The sequence below is a fragment of the Pyxicephalus adspersus genome, chromosome 6 (assembly GCF_032062135.1).
Source record: "Pyxicephalus adspersus chromosome 6, UCB_Pads_2.0, whole genome shotgun sequence".
Lineage (NCBI taxonomy): Eukaryota > Metazoa > Chordata > Amphibia > Anura > Pyxicephalidae > Pyxicephalus > Pyxicephalus adspersus.
The window spans coordinates 22,160,286-22,180,938 of record NC_092863.1 but is presented as its reverse complement, the minus strand read 5'-3'; the positions used below and the strand labels follow the sequence as shown (position 1 = coordinate 22,180,938).

The 20,653-nt window shown below is 40.1% G+C and overlaps 1 protein-coding gene across 1 annotated transcript in view; it reads right to left on the bottom strand.

Annotated features, from left to right (window-relative positions):
• The window catches only part of LOC140332438 (plexin domain-containing protein 1-like), a 132,533-nt gene that overhangs the window by 10,865 nt on the left and 101,015 nt on the right, over positions 1–20,653 (bottom strand). Inside the window, 1 exon segment of the mRNA XM_072413698.1 lies at positions 11,302–11,383. Within this exon segment, the coding sequence (XP_072269799.1) occupies positions 11,302–11,383 (82 nt within the window).

The following is a 20,653-nucleotide window of genomic DNA, read 5'->3' as shown; positions in this document are numbered from 1 at the left end:
GTAGAATGTAATTGCCTGATCAGCTCTGTCGACACCTCCCATGGTGTTATTGTAGTCAATCACTACTTGGCTTCATGATTTCTTTCCCACCTTTTATGCGTACCATAACAGTGGAGGCATTATGGACTGTACTCATTAGGCACACATAGTTACATAGTTACATAGTAGGTTAGTTTGAAAAAAGACATAAGTCCATCAAGTTCAACCACTAGGGAAATAATCAAATCCCAGATAAAAAAACCCCATAATACATAGTTGGTCCAGAGGAAGGCAAAAAATCCTGCTACAATTTGCTTCAACAGGGGAAAAAATTGCTTCCTGATTCCATAAAGCAATTGGATGATCCCTGGATCAACAGTCACTGTTATTTTTCTTTAGAGCCTTAATACCCAGCGTGAGATCGCCCATAGCAACGGGGTCAGAAGACAGCAATGAACCAGACAGCACACTTGAAAGTTGCAGTTAAAACAGGCTCCTGCCTGTCTATTTATTAGCACTTTAACAAAACAAAAGAAATGGCTCGGCATACCCTTTTGACAGTAAAGCAGTTTAAGCAAAAGCAATTCAAGGCAGTCTTTAGAACACAAAACAAGCATGTTCCATTCACATGTAATCGTTGCTGGTGCAAGGCTGAGCTCTGTTCCCCTACAGGTCTTGGAACTAACAGCTGCCTTCTAGTGCCCTCCAGCTTGCAACACAGTGCTGATCCTCTTCCCTCGGCCTCTTGCTGATCACTCTCTCAGCCTGGATCCCTCTGGCTCTCTCTCAGCCTAGCATCCACTCTGGCTCTCTCCCAGCCTGGAATCCTCTCTGGCACTCTCTCAGCCTGGAATCCTCTCTGGCTCTCTCTCAGCCTGGAATCCTCTCTGGCTCTCTCTCAGCCTGGAATCCTCTCTGGCTCTCTCTCAGCCTGGAATCCTTTCTGGCTCTCTCTCACCCTGGAATCCTCTCTGGCTCTCTCTCAGCCTGAACTGCTCACTCATCTTGGATCCCTCTGGTTAATTACTTCCCCCCCACCACCTTTCACCTGAGTGCAGGTGCATATTAACCCAGTCAAGGATTGGGTTGGGCCAAGGAACCCACTCTTTCACTCCCTTGGCTGTCTCCAGGGCCCTAAAGTCCCTGGTTTACCTTCTAAAAACCTATTCAACCTAATCACTTTCTATTCCCTGGAGCCTTTATTACATTTTCCTGACACTTTTCTACCCTTTCTGGGGACACACTGTCACACCAGTTATATTCTGTGCTTCCAGAAAAACATCCAGCTTTTTCTTAAAGCAATCTATCGTAATTGCTGAAACTACTTCCTGAGGGAGCCGATTCCACATTTTTACAGACCTTACAGTGAAGAATCTCTTCATTATCCGGAGCTTAAACTTCTTTTCCTCTAGACGCAATGAGTGCCCTCTTGTTCTTTGTAATGATCTTACAGTGAATAATGGGGAAAAGAGTTCTCTATATGGACCATTTATATATTGATACAGGGTGATCATATCCCCCATAAACCTCTCTTATCAAGGGAGAATAGATTCATTTCAGCTAATCTCTCCTCAAAGCTGAGCTCCTCCATTCCTTTTATTCCATTCCTTTTATTAGTTTTCCACATCTTTTTTGTCACTCCATCGCAGGGCCATCATTTTGCCTTTCTGCCCCAACAATCATTTCTCCTGTCTTCAGCTTCCTTTTTGCAAACATTGATGGCATGTTGCGCCGGTTAGCCCTAACAGTTCCATACGCATCTGTTTTGTGAAGAGTAAAAGTTGTGGGTTGTGACACAATAGCCCGGATTTAGCAATGGCTCAATGAGTAAGAGAACAGAAGATGTTGCCATTCCATAGTTGCTTTATTTTGGGTTTAATTTTGTCCCTTTTCCAGTGTATAGGACTGAATTTTAAATGTAGCCAGTTGAGGATTCGAACAGCATGTAGGATTTCATGCCAAATGGTGCTCTCTTTGATGTAATGTATTGCACCCAGGTGAGCCTCCCCTTGTAGGCCATTGGACTTTCATCTATGCTGATGTCTTTCTGGCACAAAGGTCTGTTGGAAAGTTTTAAGAATCATTTGAGATACCAAATTTTCTTGAGCTTTGGTGCTGGAGTAGTTTCATCAAATTCTTCATTGTTGGCAAAGTGTAGATATTTCCTGATCAGGATAAATCTGTTCTCTGACATGACTGTGGCAAAGAATGGAGTGGCAAGTATTTAATTGGTAGACTAATGCCCACCACTCCCTGAAGTATTACTAAGCCTAGAAATAGCCAAATGTCATCTTTGGTCACTGGTTCCCACTTTTTGCCTCTTGCAAACCTTAGGTGTGGGGCAGCTAATTGTTGTCCAGTGTACCTCAGATACTATTTTTTCAATATCCTCATCGGTCAGAAACAATTGCAGGTATGCCAAGGGTCATTGCATTCAGCATCAATTTTCACACCAGGTGCTCCAGTAAATGGGAATCTTGGGGGAACTCCCTGAGTTGCACCAAGGTCAATAGTGTACCAAGTGCACACATTACTGACCTCAAACTCAGATTCGTCACTGTGTTCTATTTCACTGTCACTGTCTGATGACAAGTTTCCTGGTGAATCATTATCGCTCAATTTTACAAGTGACTCCAAATCATTATCACTGCTTTCTAGTTGTTCAAAAACAGTTTTTACGCTGGTGAGATGCCTTTTGGATGCCATGGATGTGGTCAAGTTTCCAGTAAGAAGTCAGGAATGTTCAAGGTCAGAGACAAGTTTTCAAATGAGGAAATGAGGTAATGAGGAAAAGGCCAGGAAAATTTTAAGGTCAAACAAAGGTCAGGGCAACGTAATCTGCTTTTATATTTCCCACCAGGTCATGCCTCCCCAGCGTATTGATGATTCACGCATCAAGAATGCAATGCAGAAGCCAGCCGGGGATTGCTGAAGCCGCTGCTGGATTGTAGGGCGCCGGTAGGTTTTTTTGTTGCTACCCCGAGTGTGGCTCAGGGTTACTGCTTTTGGTATAAAAAATTCACCCCAAGCCACACTTGGGAATACCGCCAAGGGGGTTAAGGTCTGAATGTGGGGGGCCGAGCCAGTGCACTTGCTCCACATTGCAGGTAGTGTCCATACCTTTAGATGATGGAATGTGGTTGCACACAGGTCAGGATCTATACTCCAGGTTGTTGGTTTTATATGCCATTGCAGATGATTTTGCCTTTAATTTAGAAAGGTTGACACTGTGGTGGTAATCCCAGTAGATTGAACCTTGAGTTCTTGGCACAGGGATTGTATGCTTTATCCATTGCTGTATCATTAGCCTCCTGTAAAGTGGATCTGAGAAATGCAGCAACAGTACCTGCTATTTTATAGTGTTCAGAAGATGCACGAGTACATTGTATCTTGAGTGAGGGTGTGCGTGGCTTCCTAAGTGTCAGCAATGTTGAATGAGCCTGCCAGGGAGCTATCCAGGGTCGCTGCAGTGGAACAAGGCATCTGTGATCAGTCTAAAAACTGATCCATTGGTGACTGCTGTCACTTAGCCAGGTACACGTGAGAGCGTGAGTGAGGACTGTAAGGTGGAAAGCAGCGGTTTCCCTCAGCAGGTGATGGAGCCTCTGGAAACCGCTGAGGTTCCAGAACTGAAAGTCAATACCTCTTAAATAACTATGTGTCTAAGTCACTTATTTTATCAGTCTGTTTTTAGCCTGGTGTTAATTGATTTTTATCCGCAGAGTTTTTTTTTTTTCATTTAGGGTACCGGGGTGTCCACTTTACCAAATGTTTTTTAAGTGTATTTAACCCTTGTAGGTAATTTTACATGGGGACATGGATTTCTGTCTTTGGTGGAAGTGTCAAGCAGGTAAACGTTTTGGGTTACATGAATTACTTGTTATGTAGGTTTTCATTTAAACATTTGTAAGTGCGACTTACTTATTTTGGGTTATGCAATACCTCTCAGACACCCAAGATAAAGGTACAGAACAAGGATATTAAGATTTAAGCATCATGAAAATTCAAATTGTCATTCTGTATTAACTAAAATTGTGAAAAAAAAAATATATATATAGCAAGCCTGCTGCTTGGGTCTTTGGTCCTAATGATTTTATTTATGTATTTAAGTATGTATCCTATCATCTTACAAAAAATCTAACCTCAGACCAGCAATTTTTTTGCTGGATGAATTGTTTAAAGAATGCTATTTAGAAAGTGTGAAAAAAACAGAATCTGCTTGTACAGTGTACAGTTAGTTTATCAAAGTTGGGGGTAATCTGTACTGTAGCTTGAGGTAAGTGTAGCTGAGGCATAGATGTAAAAAAATACTTAGATTTAGCCGGGCACCCTCCAAATAGTGGTGGAGTTTGCTGTTGATGACTCACAGGTTGCAACTTTCAGATACTTTGGATCATGCAGCTGAAAAGTGAGGAAACAGAAGGATGGACAATCTTCCAATCAGCGAACAGATATAGTCAAGATCAAGCAGGAATCCGTAACCGGTAAAGTCAAAGAAAGGTGAATAGAAGCACAATCAAACAAAGGGTCACTTCAACACGAGGTCACTAAGGACCTAAGAGGCAAATGGAGTTACAAGCAGAAACAGCAGGGTTCTTGACCAAAGTGTAGAAATACTTAGCTTTAATGTAGAGTGTTGTGTCACTATGCTTTAAGTGCCCTAGGTAATCAGGAAAACTGGTAGTGAGTGCAACTGTACACTGGAAATTATACTTGGAAATGTGATACAGTGTTTGAATTTGATCTGAAAGATAATGTTGATATAATATTTTATTTGTCATTGTATTGTTTCATCCTAACCTTGTGTTGTTTTACTGTACATTTCATCTTCTCTTTTTAATGTGAGTTATTTTTACGTGATGAAACCTTAGCCACTATGCTACACCAAACATGCCTTACCCTACTAAACCCCCCTCCCTATCTCCTCAATTCAAATTGTATATATAAACTTTGTTACTACTGGAAATGTACCTACCTTATATTTGATAACATTTCCAAGCATCCATGTATGTTTATATTTTAACTTTAGTGCTTTATTTGTTGACTAATAATATGTTTATGTGACATCACGGTAGCTCAGTGGTTAGCCCTCTGGCCTTTGCAGCGCTGGGTCCCAGGTTCGAACCTTGACCAGGACACGATCTGCACGGAGTTTGTAGGTTCAGCTTGTGTTTGCATGGGTTTCCTCCCACATTTCAAAAACATGAAGTTAGATTAATTGGCTTTCCCCCCAAAATTTACCTTAGATTGTATTAAAGGCATATGACTGAGGTAGAGACATTAGATTGGGAGCTCCTTTGAGGGACAGCTTCTGGCATGATATGAAAAATGGACTTTGTACAGTGCTGCATAATATGTTGGCACTATATAATAATCTTTAATTTTTACAGTATTACTCTTTAACATTATTTATTTACTATTTATTGTTTGTTTTCATAAAATGACATAAGAACAAATTAATAAAACAAAAGGTCCATGATATAGAATTAGTACTGTCAGCAACAATTAGTAAATGTGACTTGTGCAAAAACACACACAGCCTGGTATTACTTTAAATGGAAAGGTAGAGACTGTAAGAAGGCTACAGGACATATGTAGCATTTTGTTATAATGATGGTAAAAAAGGTCAGGGCTAGCACTACTCAAAAATGCCTATACTGAAATGTTTCTGTAATCATTGTATATTATAGAAACAGTCTTGAAAACTTTTTACATTAGTTACAGCTGTTTGAAAGCCAGTTCATGTGGTATACAGTAGGCAGTATAGCCATAGTCTAATGGTTGTCAGACGTGCTTTACACATTAGATATAAGTGGCTTGAGAGTTTATAGTCAATGTACACACCAGGTAGTGATTGTCTGCTATCTATGCTGTTTGACCTAACCGAAGTTATCCCTATTAATTTGTTTGCTTTATCCAACAGGAACCTAACCAAATGTCTGATGTTCATGTCAATTTTGCAGTTGACCCAAATCTAAAAAACAACATTCAAAGACCTTCCGCAACACCTAAATTCCCATAGATGCACAGCATTTTAGTATCTACATATTATTCCTCAAGGTTTCATAATTACTTATGAAACATATACCAGAATCCTCTTTACTAACCTATGCCTATCCACTTTTTTAGTATATCACTTCAAATTTCTCTCGTGCTAGCTCATGTTATGAACATTGTCAGTATGAAGACTGAGAAACTTTTCTTTTATATTGAGGGGCCTACTGCTGTATAAAAATCTGTAATTAAAACACTAAAAAGAACAAAAGCTGGCTAATGGTTTCAAGGCTTTATATATCACCTAGGTTTCTAACCCATACCTTCTGAAACCTCTGATCCACTATAGAAATGCATCTGTATCTAACTGCAATTAAGCAGCCAAGTAAATTAAAGTGCTGGGCATGCACACAGCCAGTACTTTGTAAGCCTGGGCAGCAGACATTGAGTCTGTTGGACTGAACCCTGGTCAGTACTTTGCATTTTCAAAATATGTGATTACTACGCTAGGACTTTATATTCTTTTACAGCAAGTGACATGACACAGTTTGTTTTGTTCTAAGTTCCATTCCATTGTGCAAAATATTTATTTGTAAACATCACAACAAACATAGTTAGAGTCCCATGCTCTTCCTAAAATTAAAACTAAGGGCGGACAGTTATCGCAAAACCCAGAAAAAATTCTTGCTGCTTTTGAAGATTTTTATAGCCGTTTATATGGCTCTGCTAACTCCACTAATGCATTGGGATTGGAAAGATTTCTTGACCAACTTGTCCTCCCTAAACTGCACTCCAAACATAGAGTGTGGGATCTATAGATTCCATCATGTGGAGGAGAAAAAGCACCAGAGGCCCGGTAAAGTGTCCGGCCCTTTCCCATTCTATGCAGATTTGGGACAAATTAAGCCACCACCCGAAGCTTTCTTCCATTCACAAACCTCTGACCCCATTGTGGCTCAATCCGGACTTCCCGCCGGGAATGCACCCAGCAGATTTTCACTGGTGGATCGCTAACGGCTTTAAGCGCATTAAGGACATGATAGATGTTCGAGCGGTAGTCACATGGGAACACTTATCCTCTCAATTTGAAATTCCAGCTACAGAATATTTCCGCTATAGACAACTGTTTTCCTTTATCTCTAGGATAGTTAGGGACGCCTCACAACCCATGTGTTCCTCCCCTTTTGAAAGCACTTGCTCATCTATAGCTAACACGAGGGGGCAAATCTCGGTTATTTACTCAGTATTGATTGACCAGCATAAAAAATTGAGATATATGAGGGAATGGGAAAATGAATTGGGCATTGTGTGGGATCTGGAGGAATGGCAGGATATGATGTATGCCCTATCTAAAATATCTCTCAACTCTGCGGTGGTGGAGGCCAACTATAAAGTAGCCCTTAGATGGTACCTCACTCCAGCTAAATTGGCGAGGATGTTCCCTTCTGTCTCTCCTATGTGCTTCCGGGGGTGCGGGGACAGGGGCTCCATGGTACATATCTGGTGGACGTGTCCGGTGGCTGAGAGGTTCTGGAATGAAGTATTCAATTTATTCTCAAGAGTGGTGAAACAGGAGATTCCAGTCACTGTGGATGCTGCACTATTTAGTAAATTAGATATAACACTGTCGAAACCCACCCAAAAACTGATTAGACTGCTACTGGTGGCAAGTAGAATTGCTTTGGCTAAAGCCTGGAAGGCCCCTACAATTCCCTTAGAACCCATAGCTTCCAAACTGAATTGGATCATGGTGAATGACAAACTCACTCATACATTGAAGAATTCACTGGGAAGATTTGAGGATGTTTGGGAACCATGGTTAACATATACCGGATCATAATAGCTGGTTATGGGACCTCAACTCGTAGTCTTGCTTGGTATTTAGACTCCGATAGTGCTTCCTCTATGCCTCTTTCCCCAACTCCCTGTTGCTGTCTTCCTAATTCTTGTCTCCCTTTCCCTATACCCTTTTGTGATTCCCCTTTTGTTCGTTATGTGTTAAGAGTCAGGGTCAAAGTGCGAGAGGCATCTTCTTTTCTCCTAACCGTAATATTTCCTTTTATTTCTCCGCATTTTTTTGGTTTTGCTCGGGTTTTATACCTTAAAGAAGCTTTAGGAGAAGAAGATTTTCCATTATTATTGTGAAATCAGTGGAAAGAGTGGCAATGCACTGTTTGCTGATGACATTAAAAAGTTGGTACGATGCTGGGAAAAATCAGAAAGGAAGGTGACTATGTAGAATGATGTTGTGATGTAATTTGTTTTTGAAACCTTTAATTAATAGAGTTATCTATATAAAATAGAATTTAAAAAAGTGCAGAAACATTTTAAAGATCTCTCGTAATATGTAATTGGACAATGAAAAAATGTTAGATGAATAATGAATAAATACAAAATGTTAGATAAAACTCAGTAGTCCCTCTACAACCAATCAAATTTAACATTCTCATTACTTTAAAACTGTCAATACAACTTAAGTTGGGATGGTTAAGTGCTGTTTTTTTTTTGGTGTTTTGTTGTAATCTTTGGAAAATAAATACAGCATCTTTGGAAACATTATTAACATTAATTACAGCAGCAAAATGCACTAAAATGTCATAGGAAAAAATATTGTACAGTAGAGGGTAAGGACCGTTTTATGCTTCTTGGAGAGCTACATGGCAAAAATCTAATCCCTTTAAATTTTCATCTTTATGTGGTTCATAGCTTTTTCATAGCAGTGACACAAAGTGTTTGTGTTACCATAGTTGTATTACTATAGTTTACAGTATGAGAGTTTTAAATAGTATGAAAGTTATAGTTTTGTGACAGGTAGGTATAAATTTAGGGGCCCCACCACAATGCTCCTTGATATGTAAGTGGTCTCAGGGGTCCCCAATTTGCATTTTAAATTTTGGACTCTTTAACACACCTGCCTTTGAAACAGCAACCCCAATGTTCAATTCTCATTAGTTTTTAAATTTGATACCCATATTTTCAAAGAATATGGTTTTTAGTAGCTATGAGGATCCACTGTGTACTGTGAAAAAAGTAATTACGACTTGATTTAGCACATATGAAGGTTTGAACACAGTAAGTTGTTACGCTGCAGAATATGACATGCAGCCTTTATACACCCAGCTATCACACTGCGCTGCCAATGATGTCACATACACAGAATATGGGCAGTGATGGGGATGTTACACTGGCTATCTGACCCCTATCTGCTAACATGTGCTAGGCAGTAATGAGAGGGTGGACACTGGCTGTCCTGCCCTCATATGCTATCACATGTTCACATGTATGATGCTCTTCACCACATTTTTAACATTATATAAAAGAGTGACTTTCCCTTTTATATAATAGAAAAATATGTTTGTTTGTTGCTTAAAAAAATGTATCTCATCTGGGATACTTGTGTCACAGCTTTGGACTGCTCCTTCTGTGCATGCCTGGATATCTATGGCATAAACAACTAGGAATGCAAATTTTGTGCTGTCTTGTCCTGCCCGTTTTTTGATCACATGGCTACAGCCTTCCACCACCCAGCTGAAAAAATTTTCTGGATATTACCAAAAGACACAAAGAAGTTTGCACATCTTGCCATTTAAACCTTGGTAAATGTCTCCCTGGTGGGAGGTGATGGGAAAGGTAGGAGAAAAATGGCTACACTACTTTCCTATTATTACTTACTAGGCATTTTATATACTGTTGCAGCACTTCATAAAATCAATCAGGAATATTCAGAAATAGTAGAGCTTCAGGCTGTTACTCCCTTTAAAGACTGCTGTAAACATCCCCCAAGGACACAGCCTTATTTTAGAACCTTCTGAATGGTGAACATTTATAACCCACCAGATAAATTATCATATGTGTTAAAATAGGGAAAAGGATTCTTGTGACCATATGTAACTCCAATCAGTCTAAAAAGCACTCTAAGCGCTCTAAAAGCATCTATCACTTGAAAATCCATACAAACTGCTGTATCGCTAGTACGTAACACCATCCCAGATTGCGGACTTCATCCTATTCTACAGTGCCACTTACTTTCAAGGCTACAAAACACCTAGTATCTTGTTCCACAACTGGTGGTCTTGCCCCAAAGCACACAGACTATGGTTTACAGCCTAAAGTCTAATCAGAACTGTTCTGCACCAGTCTAACTAAAATTACATGGAAAACTCTACTCTTTAATTTCAAAGATTTTATTGATTTATGTGGGGGATCGAACAACAATGGTGGGAATGTAGGGGGAAATAGTGAAACCATACATCAAGATAAGCTTTTACATTAAACGTGAATACCAAGGGAAAGAGTCTACCAGAACGCTTAAAATCTGAAAGTTGGACAAAGAGATAAGAACATGTACATCATAGCTTTTTCTTGGTATCATAACCACCTCTACATAAATCTTTGCAATAAACATCCTAGTTTTAAATCATATTCAGGCTAGACAGAATCAAGTACACTTTTAGTACTGTGCTCCATAACAATAAACATGTAATCCTTTCCAGAACCATTACTAATCCATGTAGTGGAGTAAGAGACAGAGGGGCAGGATGGACACTAAAATGGGAAAGAAGCTCACATCTTTAAATCAATTTTAATCCCTGGCTATTTAGCTAGCTCAGACACTGCACATACCTTTTCAAGCAATGTGTCTCCACTAGGGCCAAGCGCCCTAGCTCCGCTGAGCAAATCCTGTGCACCTGCTGTTTAATTCAGTGCTTTCCTTGTCAAGCTCTTGTGTTAACCCCTCATTACAGAGTCTGGTGTTTCCCTGCCTGTTCCCTCTGGCTGTCCTGTGCCTCCTGTTGCCTGCTGTGTTCCCGTGTCTGCTGTGGCCCCGTGTCACTGGTGTCTTATTTCCTGGATATCTGGTAATTGACCCCTGGCTTGTTTCAGACCTTTCTTGCTTGCTGGCTGCCTCGACCCCGGCCTTCCTTGACAATTCTCCTGCCTAGTGATTTGGTACTGTGCTTCATCCTGCCCACCCTGGTGTTCTCAAGGACCACAACCTGACAGTAACCAGCAGCGCAACATCCTCTCCACTAGAGGCTTTGAGAGCAGACCTGGTTACTGCTTAGATTCTGCCCCTTGGCCCTTCTCAGGGCTCACACCACTTTTGTGGAAGCTGTAGCACCCCCTAGAGCCCCTGTCTCCCCAAGCGTGACAATTTACCAACCCAAAATAGTTTTAACTTAAAGTTTTATGTTGCAGTGTGCAACTACTGTCTTGATCACTGTCCATTGTTCAGTTGGAAATCTGCTAAAGTCATGTGTGGCTTTGAAGCTGCTGGTTTAGGGCCATTGTTTAAAAGTTTGATATACACAATGGACATATGCTTACCTTTGTAATACATGACACCAGGTGCAGTTGAAACCAGGAATAGGGGTCACACATTGCTCACAAGTAGACTGCTGTAATCATGCTGCATAGAAGAAAACCAAAGTTTTACTACTGTAATAAGCCAACACCTCCTATTAAACAACAAATTGACTTCAATGTCCTAGGCACACTTCACTCCTCCATCGCTTTGTTCTAATTTGCTGTGATCATAGCTTATTCAGGGCTTAAGATTCCCTCACTTTTCCCATATGCCTGATTGGCCAACACCTTAGCACCAGTGATAAAATGTGCTCTCCAAAGCCAAATATACTTGGTATACCACTTTGCTTTATATCCATACAGACCAGTGGGGTAGCAAAGAAGTAGTCAGTATATGCTGCAGAAAGGGTCAACATTTATGGAAACCTGCTTCATAGTCCTTCCTCCCTTTCCACCATGCTCTAACCCATTTATATTAATTCTAAGTAGCCTTACAGTTTGCGTCCTCTACCCTAAAACTTGATTACCTAACACTTTTCCTACTACCTCTGCCCACAGTCTTTTATGTTTTTCTGTCTCCCCACTTCCAAAATTGCACCTTCAAGTGCTTCATAATATGTATGAGTTATATTAATACAGATAATAATAATGTTTAATAGGAATTATTAGCTTCTCTTCCCTTTCCTCCCTACCATGATCATAATTTATGTTGCCTGCACTATATGCCTTTGGGTACTGTTCTGTCTCTTGTACCTAATTTATGTTTAGCTAATATCTCTGGATCCTAATTTTTCTCAAAATAAAACCATGGTCAACTCCTGCTATTCCCCTTCTCCCAGTCCTGTAAGGATATTTATTTGCCCCATATATTCTTAATCACCACAGTCAGTCATTATGTCTTCCATCAGTATATATTCAGTTCAAGTGTTAAGGGATAAGCAAATTAAATGTGTGCATAAGATTAGTTTAAACTGCAATGATTGGAGACAATTGCTAGAGGATGCACTACAAGTAAGTGGGCACAAAGTTTGGTTCAGTATAGTCTTTTATTGAGCCTCTAGTAGTGAGGGTGTTGTTTTGCAGGGTGACACCAGATTGCTAATGCACAGCCAAACAAGGATAGCAATAGGAGATTGTCTCATCGATGACAGACCATGTTGATGGTGGTGGGCCAGGCACCAAGGGATGAGACAAGAAGCAAGTCAACAACCCATGTGAGGGTCCAATACCAGCAGTTAAGGCAGATTTGGGGAAGTTACAAAGGATGATACAGGAGACAAAGTCAGTAAAGCTGGAAAAGGTCAGGTAATGGTATTTTAGACGGATCAAGGGAGACACCAAGGAGTTAGATGAAAAGAAATATCAGGCACATGTTTAGGAACAAGAAGCAGGCCACAAGGGAAATGGCTGAAAGACTAATATTGTCCAGCAAGAAAGGTGGACATCTGCAGCCTAAGGTAGTACCCAAGTAGAAAAAAAGCTGGATGCCAGAGTACAGATTACTTCCACTTGCAAGCTGAAGCATAACTATTTATCTGTAAATATCCCTCCTTTAATGTAAGGTGTTGGCCTGACAACGTGAGGTTGTGTTCATTAAGTTCTACAAAAAGGGGAACATTGAAACTAAATTCTGGGCATTTTTAAGGCAAATAAACAATATAATGTGAAAAGGGGTCATGGTGATATAGGGTGATGGTAGTGCAATTAGGTAAACACATGGTACTGCGATTGGGCAAATTTAACAGAAAAAAGACAGTATCTTGACCAGAGGAGTCCTTTCAATGTGACCTCAGGGATGACATGTAAAAAAACACCAATTCAGTAAATGGCATACCCCAAAATCATAATAAATGATACGCTCTAAAACCATATCTGCCAACCCTCACTGAGCATAGGATAAGGTATAAATAAAGTTTGAAATTCAATTACCAGGATTTCACACAGAAATAACAATACCATTGTAATATACAGTATCTAAAGACAAGAAGACTGTCTTGAAGACCTCAACCTACTTGCTATGAGCATCCCAAAATTTAAAAGTGGAACCTGCCACACAGAACCAGTTCAGCATCCCAAAGATCTAGTCTAGACCTCTTTGGCCTCATCAGTTCTACTTGTTTTCCTGCTGCCACTGAACACTAAACTGAACACTGAACACTGCCACTGTCATACACTGAACTCAATTACCTTAGTTACCTTGTTTTTCTCATACTATTCTAGTCTTGAAGGATGTTCAGCTGTCACAGATATGATACAAAACTTTTATTTAACAGCTAAACATTCTAACATTGTAAAATACACATCCAGAAGAATAAATGACATGGTAATTAACTCCAATTATTTTGTGCAAACCAAATAGGCGAAAAATTATTCACTCAAAAAATTGTGGTTTGCAAGTACTTTCATGCACCTTCCCAGGCTTTAATGACAGCATGAAATTTTGAAGGCATGAACTTCACTAAATAAAAACAATATTTCTCATCAGTCATGTTCTAACTTTATTGTGAAGCTTTTGACAAATCAGTTTTGCAGGATGGAGCCTTGTCATGGACCCTTTTTTTCAGTTGCCACCATAAGTTTTCAATTAGATTGAAATCTAGATTGTTTGCTGGTCATTTAGTTGATATGCCTTTCCTGAAGAAATGTTTTAATGCTCTTTGTTCTGTAGCAAGATCCATTATCATCCTGAAAATGACTTAGTTATCCTTAATCTGCTTCTTTCCTCCTTTGCCTGACATTCAACCTGATATCCTCAGTGACAGGACACGTGCTTGTTCTCTTTGGGAAGCCATTTTTTTATTGGAACAGCATCAAACAAATGTTCCAGCATCATCTATTTGGCCAATATAGATTTATGATTCATCACTGAATATCAATTTCATCCAATCATCCACAGCACATAAATGTATAATCTTGTTTTATCCATTTAACTGCAGTCTAAGTGGCCTATTTAGACTTGTGCAGGTATTTATTTTAGAAAATTACCACGTGATTCAATAAAATATTTTCCTCATTTGATTCCATATTTTTTTTTCCTACTTGGTCTGAACAAAAAATGTGCCATCAATTACGATAACGCCATCTAATTTTTTGTAGGTATGTTTTACAATATTGTTCAGCTGGTAATAAAGTAATTTTTGTCATATCTGTGATTTGGTTTTTGCAACAAAGTTAATATCCTCCAAGCAGTGATTCCTAAAAAAGAGGTTTTAGAAATGCTATCCTGGATGATTACCCATGAGCACATTTGGGCAGTACAGTTGTGTTTACACCAAACCTGCCTGCTTTTATTTGCAAACACTGTTTGCCCCTTGTCTACTGACCACCTGCACCACAGGCCTTATGTTTTACTAACCATAGGTCTCTAGACCTGTCCGTGGTGGCAACTGATATCTGTATTAATATAATTTTGTTATATATAACTTGTTTCAATAACACTATGTTTACAGCATGAAACTCATTTTCTTTTTTGTTTTTACTTAAGCGAAAGGAATTGGTTTAATACCTCAAATACATGAAATGGGATTTTATGCACCATTTTTGAGGCAGTGTTTCAAGGTTCTGGATTAGCCTACTACTCTTCCACCATTGTAGCTAACCACAAATGACCATCTCAACTATTTTTAATTTATATAAAAGGGATAAATTCCCCCAACAAAGCTCATCTCCATTTAATTATTTTTTTTTTTTTTGCAGGTTCATCCTGCTTGTGATAAAATCTTTGTAAGCTTTTACTGTTCAGCTCATCTTTTGAACAATGGCCATAACAGACCCAAAAGGTGACTTCCTAAGTCTACAAGACATACTGCAGGACAACAAAGTAACTATTGTTAGTTACTATTCATCTGTCATTACCCAAATCCCTTTCCTTTCTCATTTATTTTGTATTTGATATATTCCATAATTTATAAACACAGAAAGGTAACCTATTTATTTGCAGCAACTCTAATCTAGTTTTGCAGCCAACACTTGACAGAACAGATTCTTTTTTACAGACTTGTGTGTCCAATTAAGTTCTATTCCCTTTTTAATCAATATCCTTTAAGAGCAATCTGGAGAAAAACTGGCAAGCTGACACTCAGAGTATGTTCTTATCTATACCCCAAAATTGTTTTTTTTTAATCACTCTGGAAGCACATTAGTACATCCTTGTTGATTAATCAAGTCAGCATTCTTAGAAAATACACTGTTCAAAGCATTACCTCACTTTTCTGATATGATTTCTCTAGCTGACTTTATACTTTATCTTTTAAGTCACAAAACCTCATCATGTGTCAAAAATGGTCCACCTCTTTGGTATAAAACTGGAAAATGATGACTGCTCTAATATATTTATTACAATAAAATCTTGCACTTTTAGCATGGCTGCAGGAGAACCAACTATATGATACTAGCACAATGGTATCCACCAGAAACCCCATTTTTTTGCCTTCTTTCTGTTTTTTTTGAATGTGGACAAACAGAGAACCTTTTGTATATTTGGTGATTTTGGGATTAGAGTTCATAATTTGCATAGAATGTTGCTCATTACCACCTCAAGGAAAAACCAATTGCCATTTAAGGCTTAAAGGGCAACAAGGTAACTAAGCACTTTTTTGTATTTGAAAGAAATAAAAGAAAAATGGTGTGGCTTTCCCTTAAAATTCCAACCCAAATCTTTTACTTGCATGGAGACCAGGTGGCAATGGTAAAGGGGGCAGCAAGCAAACTTCCCATTTGTTTGATCTGCTTGATCCCTGTATGAGTATACATTTGTGCATTTCTGAACAGGGATTGCCAGATTTTAAAAAAGCAGTTTTGGTCACATATATTCATTTCACCCCAAAACAATCAAATATGTACATGTATATTTAGTTTCAGAACACATTTGTGTGTTGGGAAGCCAAGAAGTTGGTTCATGGTGGCCATCTTGCCAATGGGATCGTGGCTGCACCAACTCTCCAGCACACAACAGCACTCTGAGACCAAACACAGCCACCTCAAATACCAAGAAAGACAGCAGCAAGAGAGACGTTGCCCCAAACCAAGGAGCTTCTTCACTAACACCCAGGCACACCCTATTGAAAAGGGAAAGGGGGCTGCAGACCTCTCAAGGAACATATCCCTCAGTGCATGACTACTATTGCTACCCTGTGCTATCACACCCATACAAATCCTTGCTATTAGGGACACACTTAAAGAGCATTCACGTCCAGACCTGGTTGGCTGGTGTTTGTTGGACTGTTTACTCTTTTTCTTATTTTAAATTTACCACATCTTACTGTAACAAAATTAAACCTACCATGGATAAATTTATGTACAAAACACGCCCTAACTCTGCCCACAAATAATCCACCAGGCAAAAAAAAAAAAAATGACACAAAAAAATCTAACCTGTTACCACCTTCTCCATCTCCTCCCTCACCTGAATTCCTATCTTCAGCACCACCACGCTAATTACCAGAAATGGATCTTTCTCAACCTTCCCCCATGCGGGGGTCAACTGCAGCAGAGGTATCCAAAGTCCTCTTCCCCTACTTTAACAAAAAATTTGCAGCATTACAGAGAACAATAGAGTTTGTCCTAGTGAACATTTCCTCCAACACTACCCATATTACCGAATCAGAACAACACGTCAGCGACATGGAGGATCAAGCACTAAAACCTTAATCTCCTCCATAGAAGAGTAATTAGAAAACTTAGAAAACCATAAACGGCGTTTAGGTCACCGCTTTATTTGGCTCCTTACAGTTCATCCCATGCTGGCCCTCAATCTTCCCCCATTAACAGCCAGAGCAATGGAAAGAGCACATCAACTGGGACCTGAACGGTCAACCCCCAATCAAAGACGAGACCACTTTGTACCAGTGTGTCATCAACTAGTTGAGATAGGGACACAGTTCTCATCGGTTTATTTAGCAAAGCTTCGCTTAACATGGCAGGGTAAAAACAAGCTATTCGAGGGTCCCAAAACAGCTGTGGACTAGCCTACAACATGAGTCAAAGAGCGCAATATCCTTTACCATTGTTTAATTTTCCTTACTTACCTAATAATGATGTATTGTTATTTTTGATACGGGGTACCCAACCTGGGTGATGTTTGAAACAATAGTTGCACTTATCAGAGATTTTTTGTTAAATCTGTGTTAAATTCTCTGAATTTTAAATTCATGTTACAAAAAAAGTTTGAGTTGAGTACGACCTAAGTTTGAGTATCACCCTTTAACCTGTTAATATAGACTGAGGGTAGAAATTGTTTACATTAAAAAAAAGAAAGCATTTAATGGTTTACATAGGCAAAAGTTTCATACCAGAAATATTTCAAAGTTGTTTAGAGGGCTTGAGTTTAGGAAGGAAAAGTATAGGTACCAAGCACAGAAGGTCAATGCAATAATATTGAAAATGGTTCGTACTCAAAGGTCTTGCACTAGCTCGCTGAGATGGGGTCAGACCTGCTATGGTTATGATTTATCTTGGTGTATAGTCTAAAACATTAGAAGCCACCATGCCGTGGCCTGCCCCCCAACCAGTTCATATACATGTAGATCCCAAAACTAAGCTAAATTTTCTTTTCTGGAATGTCTCGGGGTTGAACAGCCCACAGAAATATAGAAATGTACTACTACATTTGACACTGTTCAGAAAAAATTTAGGATTCATATCTCAAATAAACTGGGGCTAGAGGCATCGTTAGGTAAAAAAAAAAAAAAAAAAAAAGGGTTCATAGATTTTTTGAGGCGTGGGAATCGTACATAGAAACACTACCACCAGGCACTACAAAACTGCCACCCATTGGTTAGTCCGATAACCCTGAAATCAGTGGTTAGAGTTTAAAAATTCTGGAACAAACCTGCCCACACTAATTTCCTGTTATGGACATACATTACTAATATAAATATATATTACCTTTACTTTTAGTCTCCTATGTCCCCTACTGGGTATTAAAGCTTTAAAGTAAAGATAACAGAGACTGTTGATCCATAAAACATCCGATTTCCTCATGGAATTAGGAAGGAATATTTTTCCCTTATTGGAGCAAATTGTACCAGGTTTTTTTGCCTTCCTTAGGATCAACTATGTCTTTAGTGCTTGAACTTGATGGACGTATGTCTTTTTTCAACTTGACTAACTATGTAACTATGTAAAACATAAATCATGTCTGGATGCTAGAGATGTAATACCCAGTGGGGTTTGTGAGTCAGGGGAACATGCCAGTAACCCTTGGTGAGATCTAAGGTGGTAATATCCCAGGCCAATTCAAGCCTATCTATCAGCTCATCGACGCTGGGCATAGGATATGCATCAAATCTGAAAACCTCATTAGTTTCCTAAAATTGTTGAAAAATTGGAAGCTCCAATCTGGTTTTGGGATAAGGACAATGGGGCTGGACCACTCACTGAGGGACTCTCTAATTACATTTAGCTGCAACATTTTTTTAACCTCCTCAAGGACCGCCTGACGCCAGGCCTCAGGTGCCACACTTACCTCTTCCTCACTAAAGCACAGATGCTTCTCTCTTGCGCATGCAGGCAGTTCTGAGGCTGGACGTGCCTCTGTTTCCATTCAGTTCCGTCCAATCCACTAGCCAATCAGAAAAAAGCCTCTTGACCAGCCTTGGCTGTTTAGCTATCTCACACTCTGCACTCAGTGTCTCAGTGTGCAACGTGTCTCCATTGTGCCGAGCCCCTAGTTCTGTTGAGCTAGTTCCTTTTCACCTGGTGCCTAATTCAGTGTTTCCTCTGTCCAGCTCCTGCATTACCCCTCATTTTCCAGTCTGTTGGTTCCCAGTCAACTTCCCTGTGCTGTTCCAGTGTTCCTGTCTGTGGATATCCCTGAGTCACCTGTGCCTCCTGTTGCTTCCAGTTTTCCCTGTGCCCGCAGTGGCCCCTGTGTCACTAGTGTCTGTCTCCCAGATCCCTGGCAATTGACCCCTGGCATGTGACCTGACCTCTCTTGCTTGCTGTCTGCCTCAACCCTGGCCTCCCTCGACTATCCTTCTGCTTTGTGATTTGGTACCGTGTTTTGCCTTCCAGCAGTAACCAGCAGCGCAACTTCCTCACCATCAGAGCCTCTGGAGAACAACTGGTTACTGCTTGGACTCTCAGGGTCTTAGACCTTCTTAGGGCTCACACCACCTCCATGCAAGCCGTAGCGCCCCCTAGTGGCCCTGTCTCTCTCTGCGTGACATCAAGTAGGGTTTTTATGGACCTTAACCCCAGGCTCAGTCATAATATCATGCTTTACAATAATAGTCAGAGCCAGCCAGTCTGAGATTATTTACTTACAGTTTTGGATCACAAACTTCCTTACTTACTCCTTCTGAGGGTCTCCACTGCTTACCTCTGACACTCCTGGTGTCCAAACCATTACAGCTGTGGGGTGGGTAGACAGGGCCTCCTAAACCTTCCAAGGTTTATTATTAGTAGATCTGCTCCTTTTTGTGTTTGTCAGGCTGGTAAACCTTATAGTTGACATGCACAACTTGCTCTATAATCTTACTGGGCCCTTGCTCGGTTGCCCGGATGGAATGTTGGAACCCATACAGTCCTATTGTATACTCTGCTTTGAGCTTTTTGGGCTTGGAGCAAATTACAGCAACCACACAGTCACATGTCAGCATGCGCATGAACATATTCCACCACACCCCTATATGGCGTCTATTCCCTTTCCCATGTCTCCTTTGACACATCAAAGAGTCCTTAGGGGTAGAGTCCATTATTATTACAAAGTATTTATATAGTGTTTCATATTACGGTGTCCATAGTCATGTCAAGGGTATTTGGAGAAAACAGATTTTTTGGCTTGAGTAAGACTATGATATGGGACAACCACAATGGCTGAGACCTCCTAAACCCCACACCTAAGACAAAATTGTTAAAATCAGAAATAATGTCTCTGCTCATCGTGCCACTCCAACCATATCCACCCCTTCCACCTATAAATCCTCACTAACCTTCCTCAGCTCTATTACTCTGAATGAAAACTCCTCTCTTCTCCCCTCATCTCCATCTACTCCCTGTCTGCTTGACCCAATTGCCTCTGATCTACCCCATGCCCACTCCCCTGCATTAACGATTCAACCTTTCCCTTTCTACTGGTATCCACCCCTCCGTTTTCAAACTAGCCATTATTCTCCCTTTTCTGAAGAAACCCTAAATAGACCCCCCCCCCTACCTTCTAGCTACCATCCTACCTTCTTTCTTCATTATGTTTCCAAACTTCTTGAGTGCATTGTCTAAAAGACTCACAGACACAGACTTTTCCCTCCTCCTGCTCCTATATCTTTCTTTGCTTTTGACAATGTTGACCACCCCCTTCTTATCCAAATCATGAACGCCATTGGTATCAGTGACACTGCTCTCTCTTAGTTTGCTTCCAACCTGTGACTGTTCC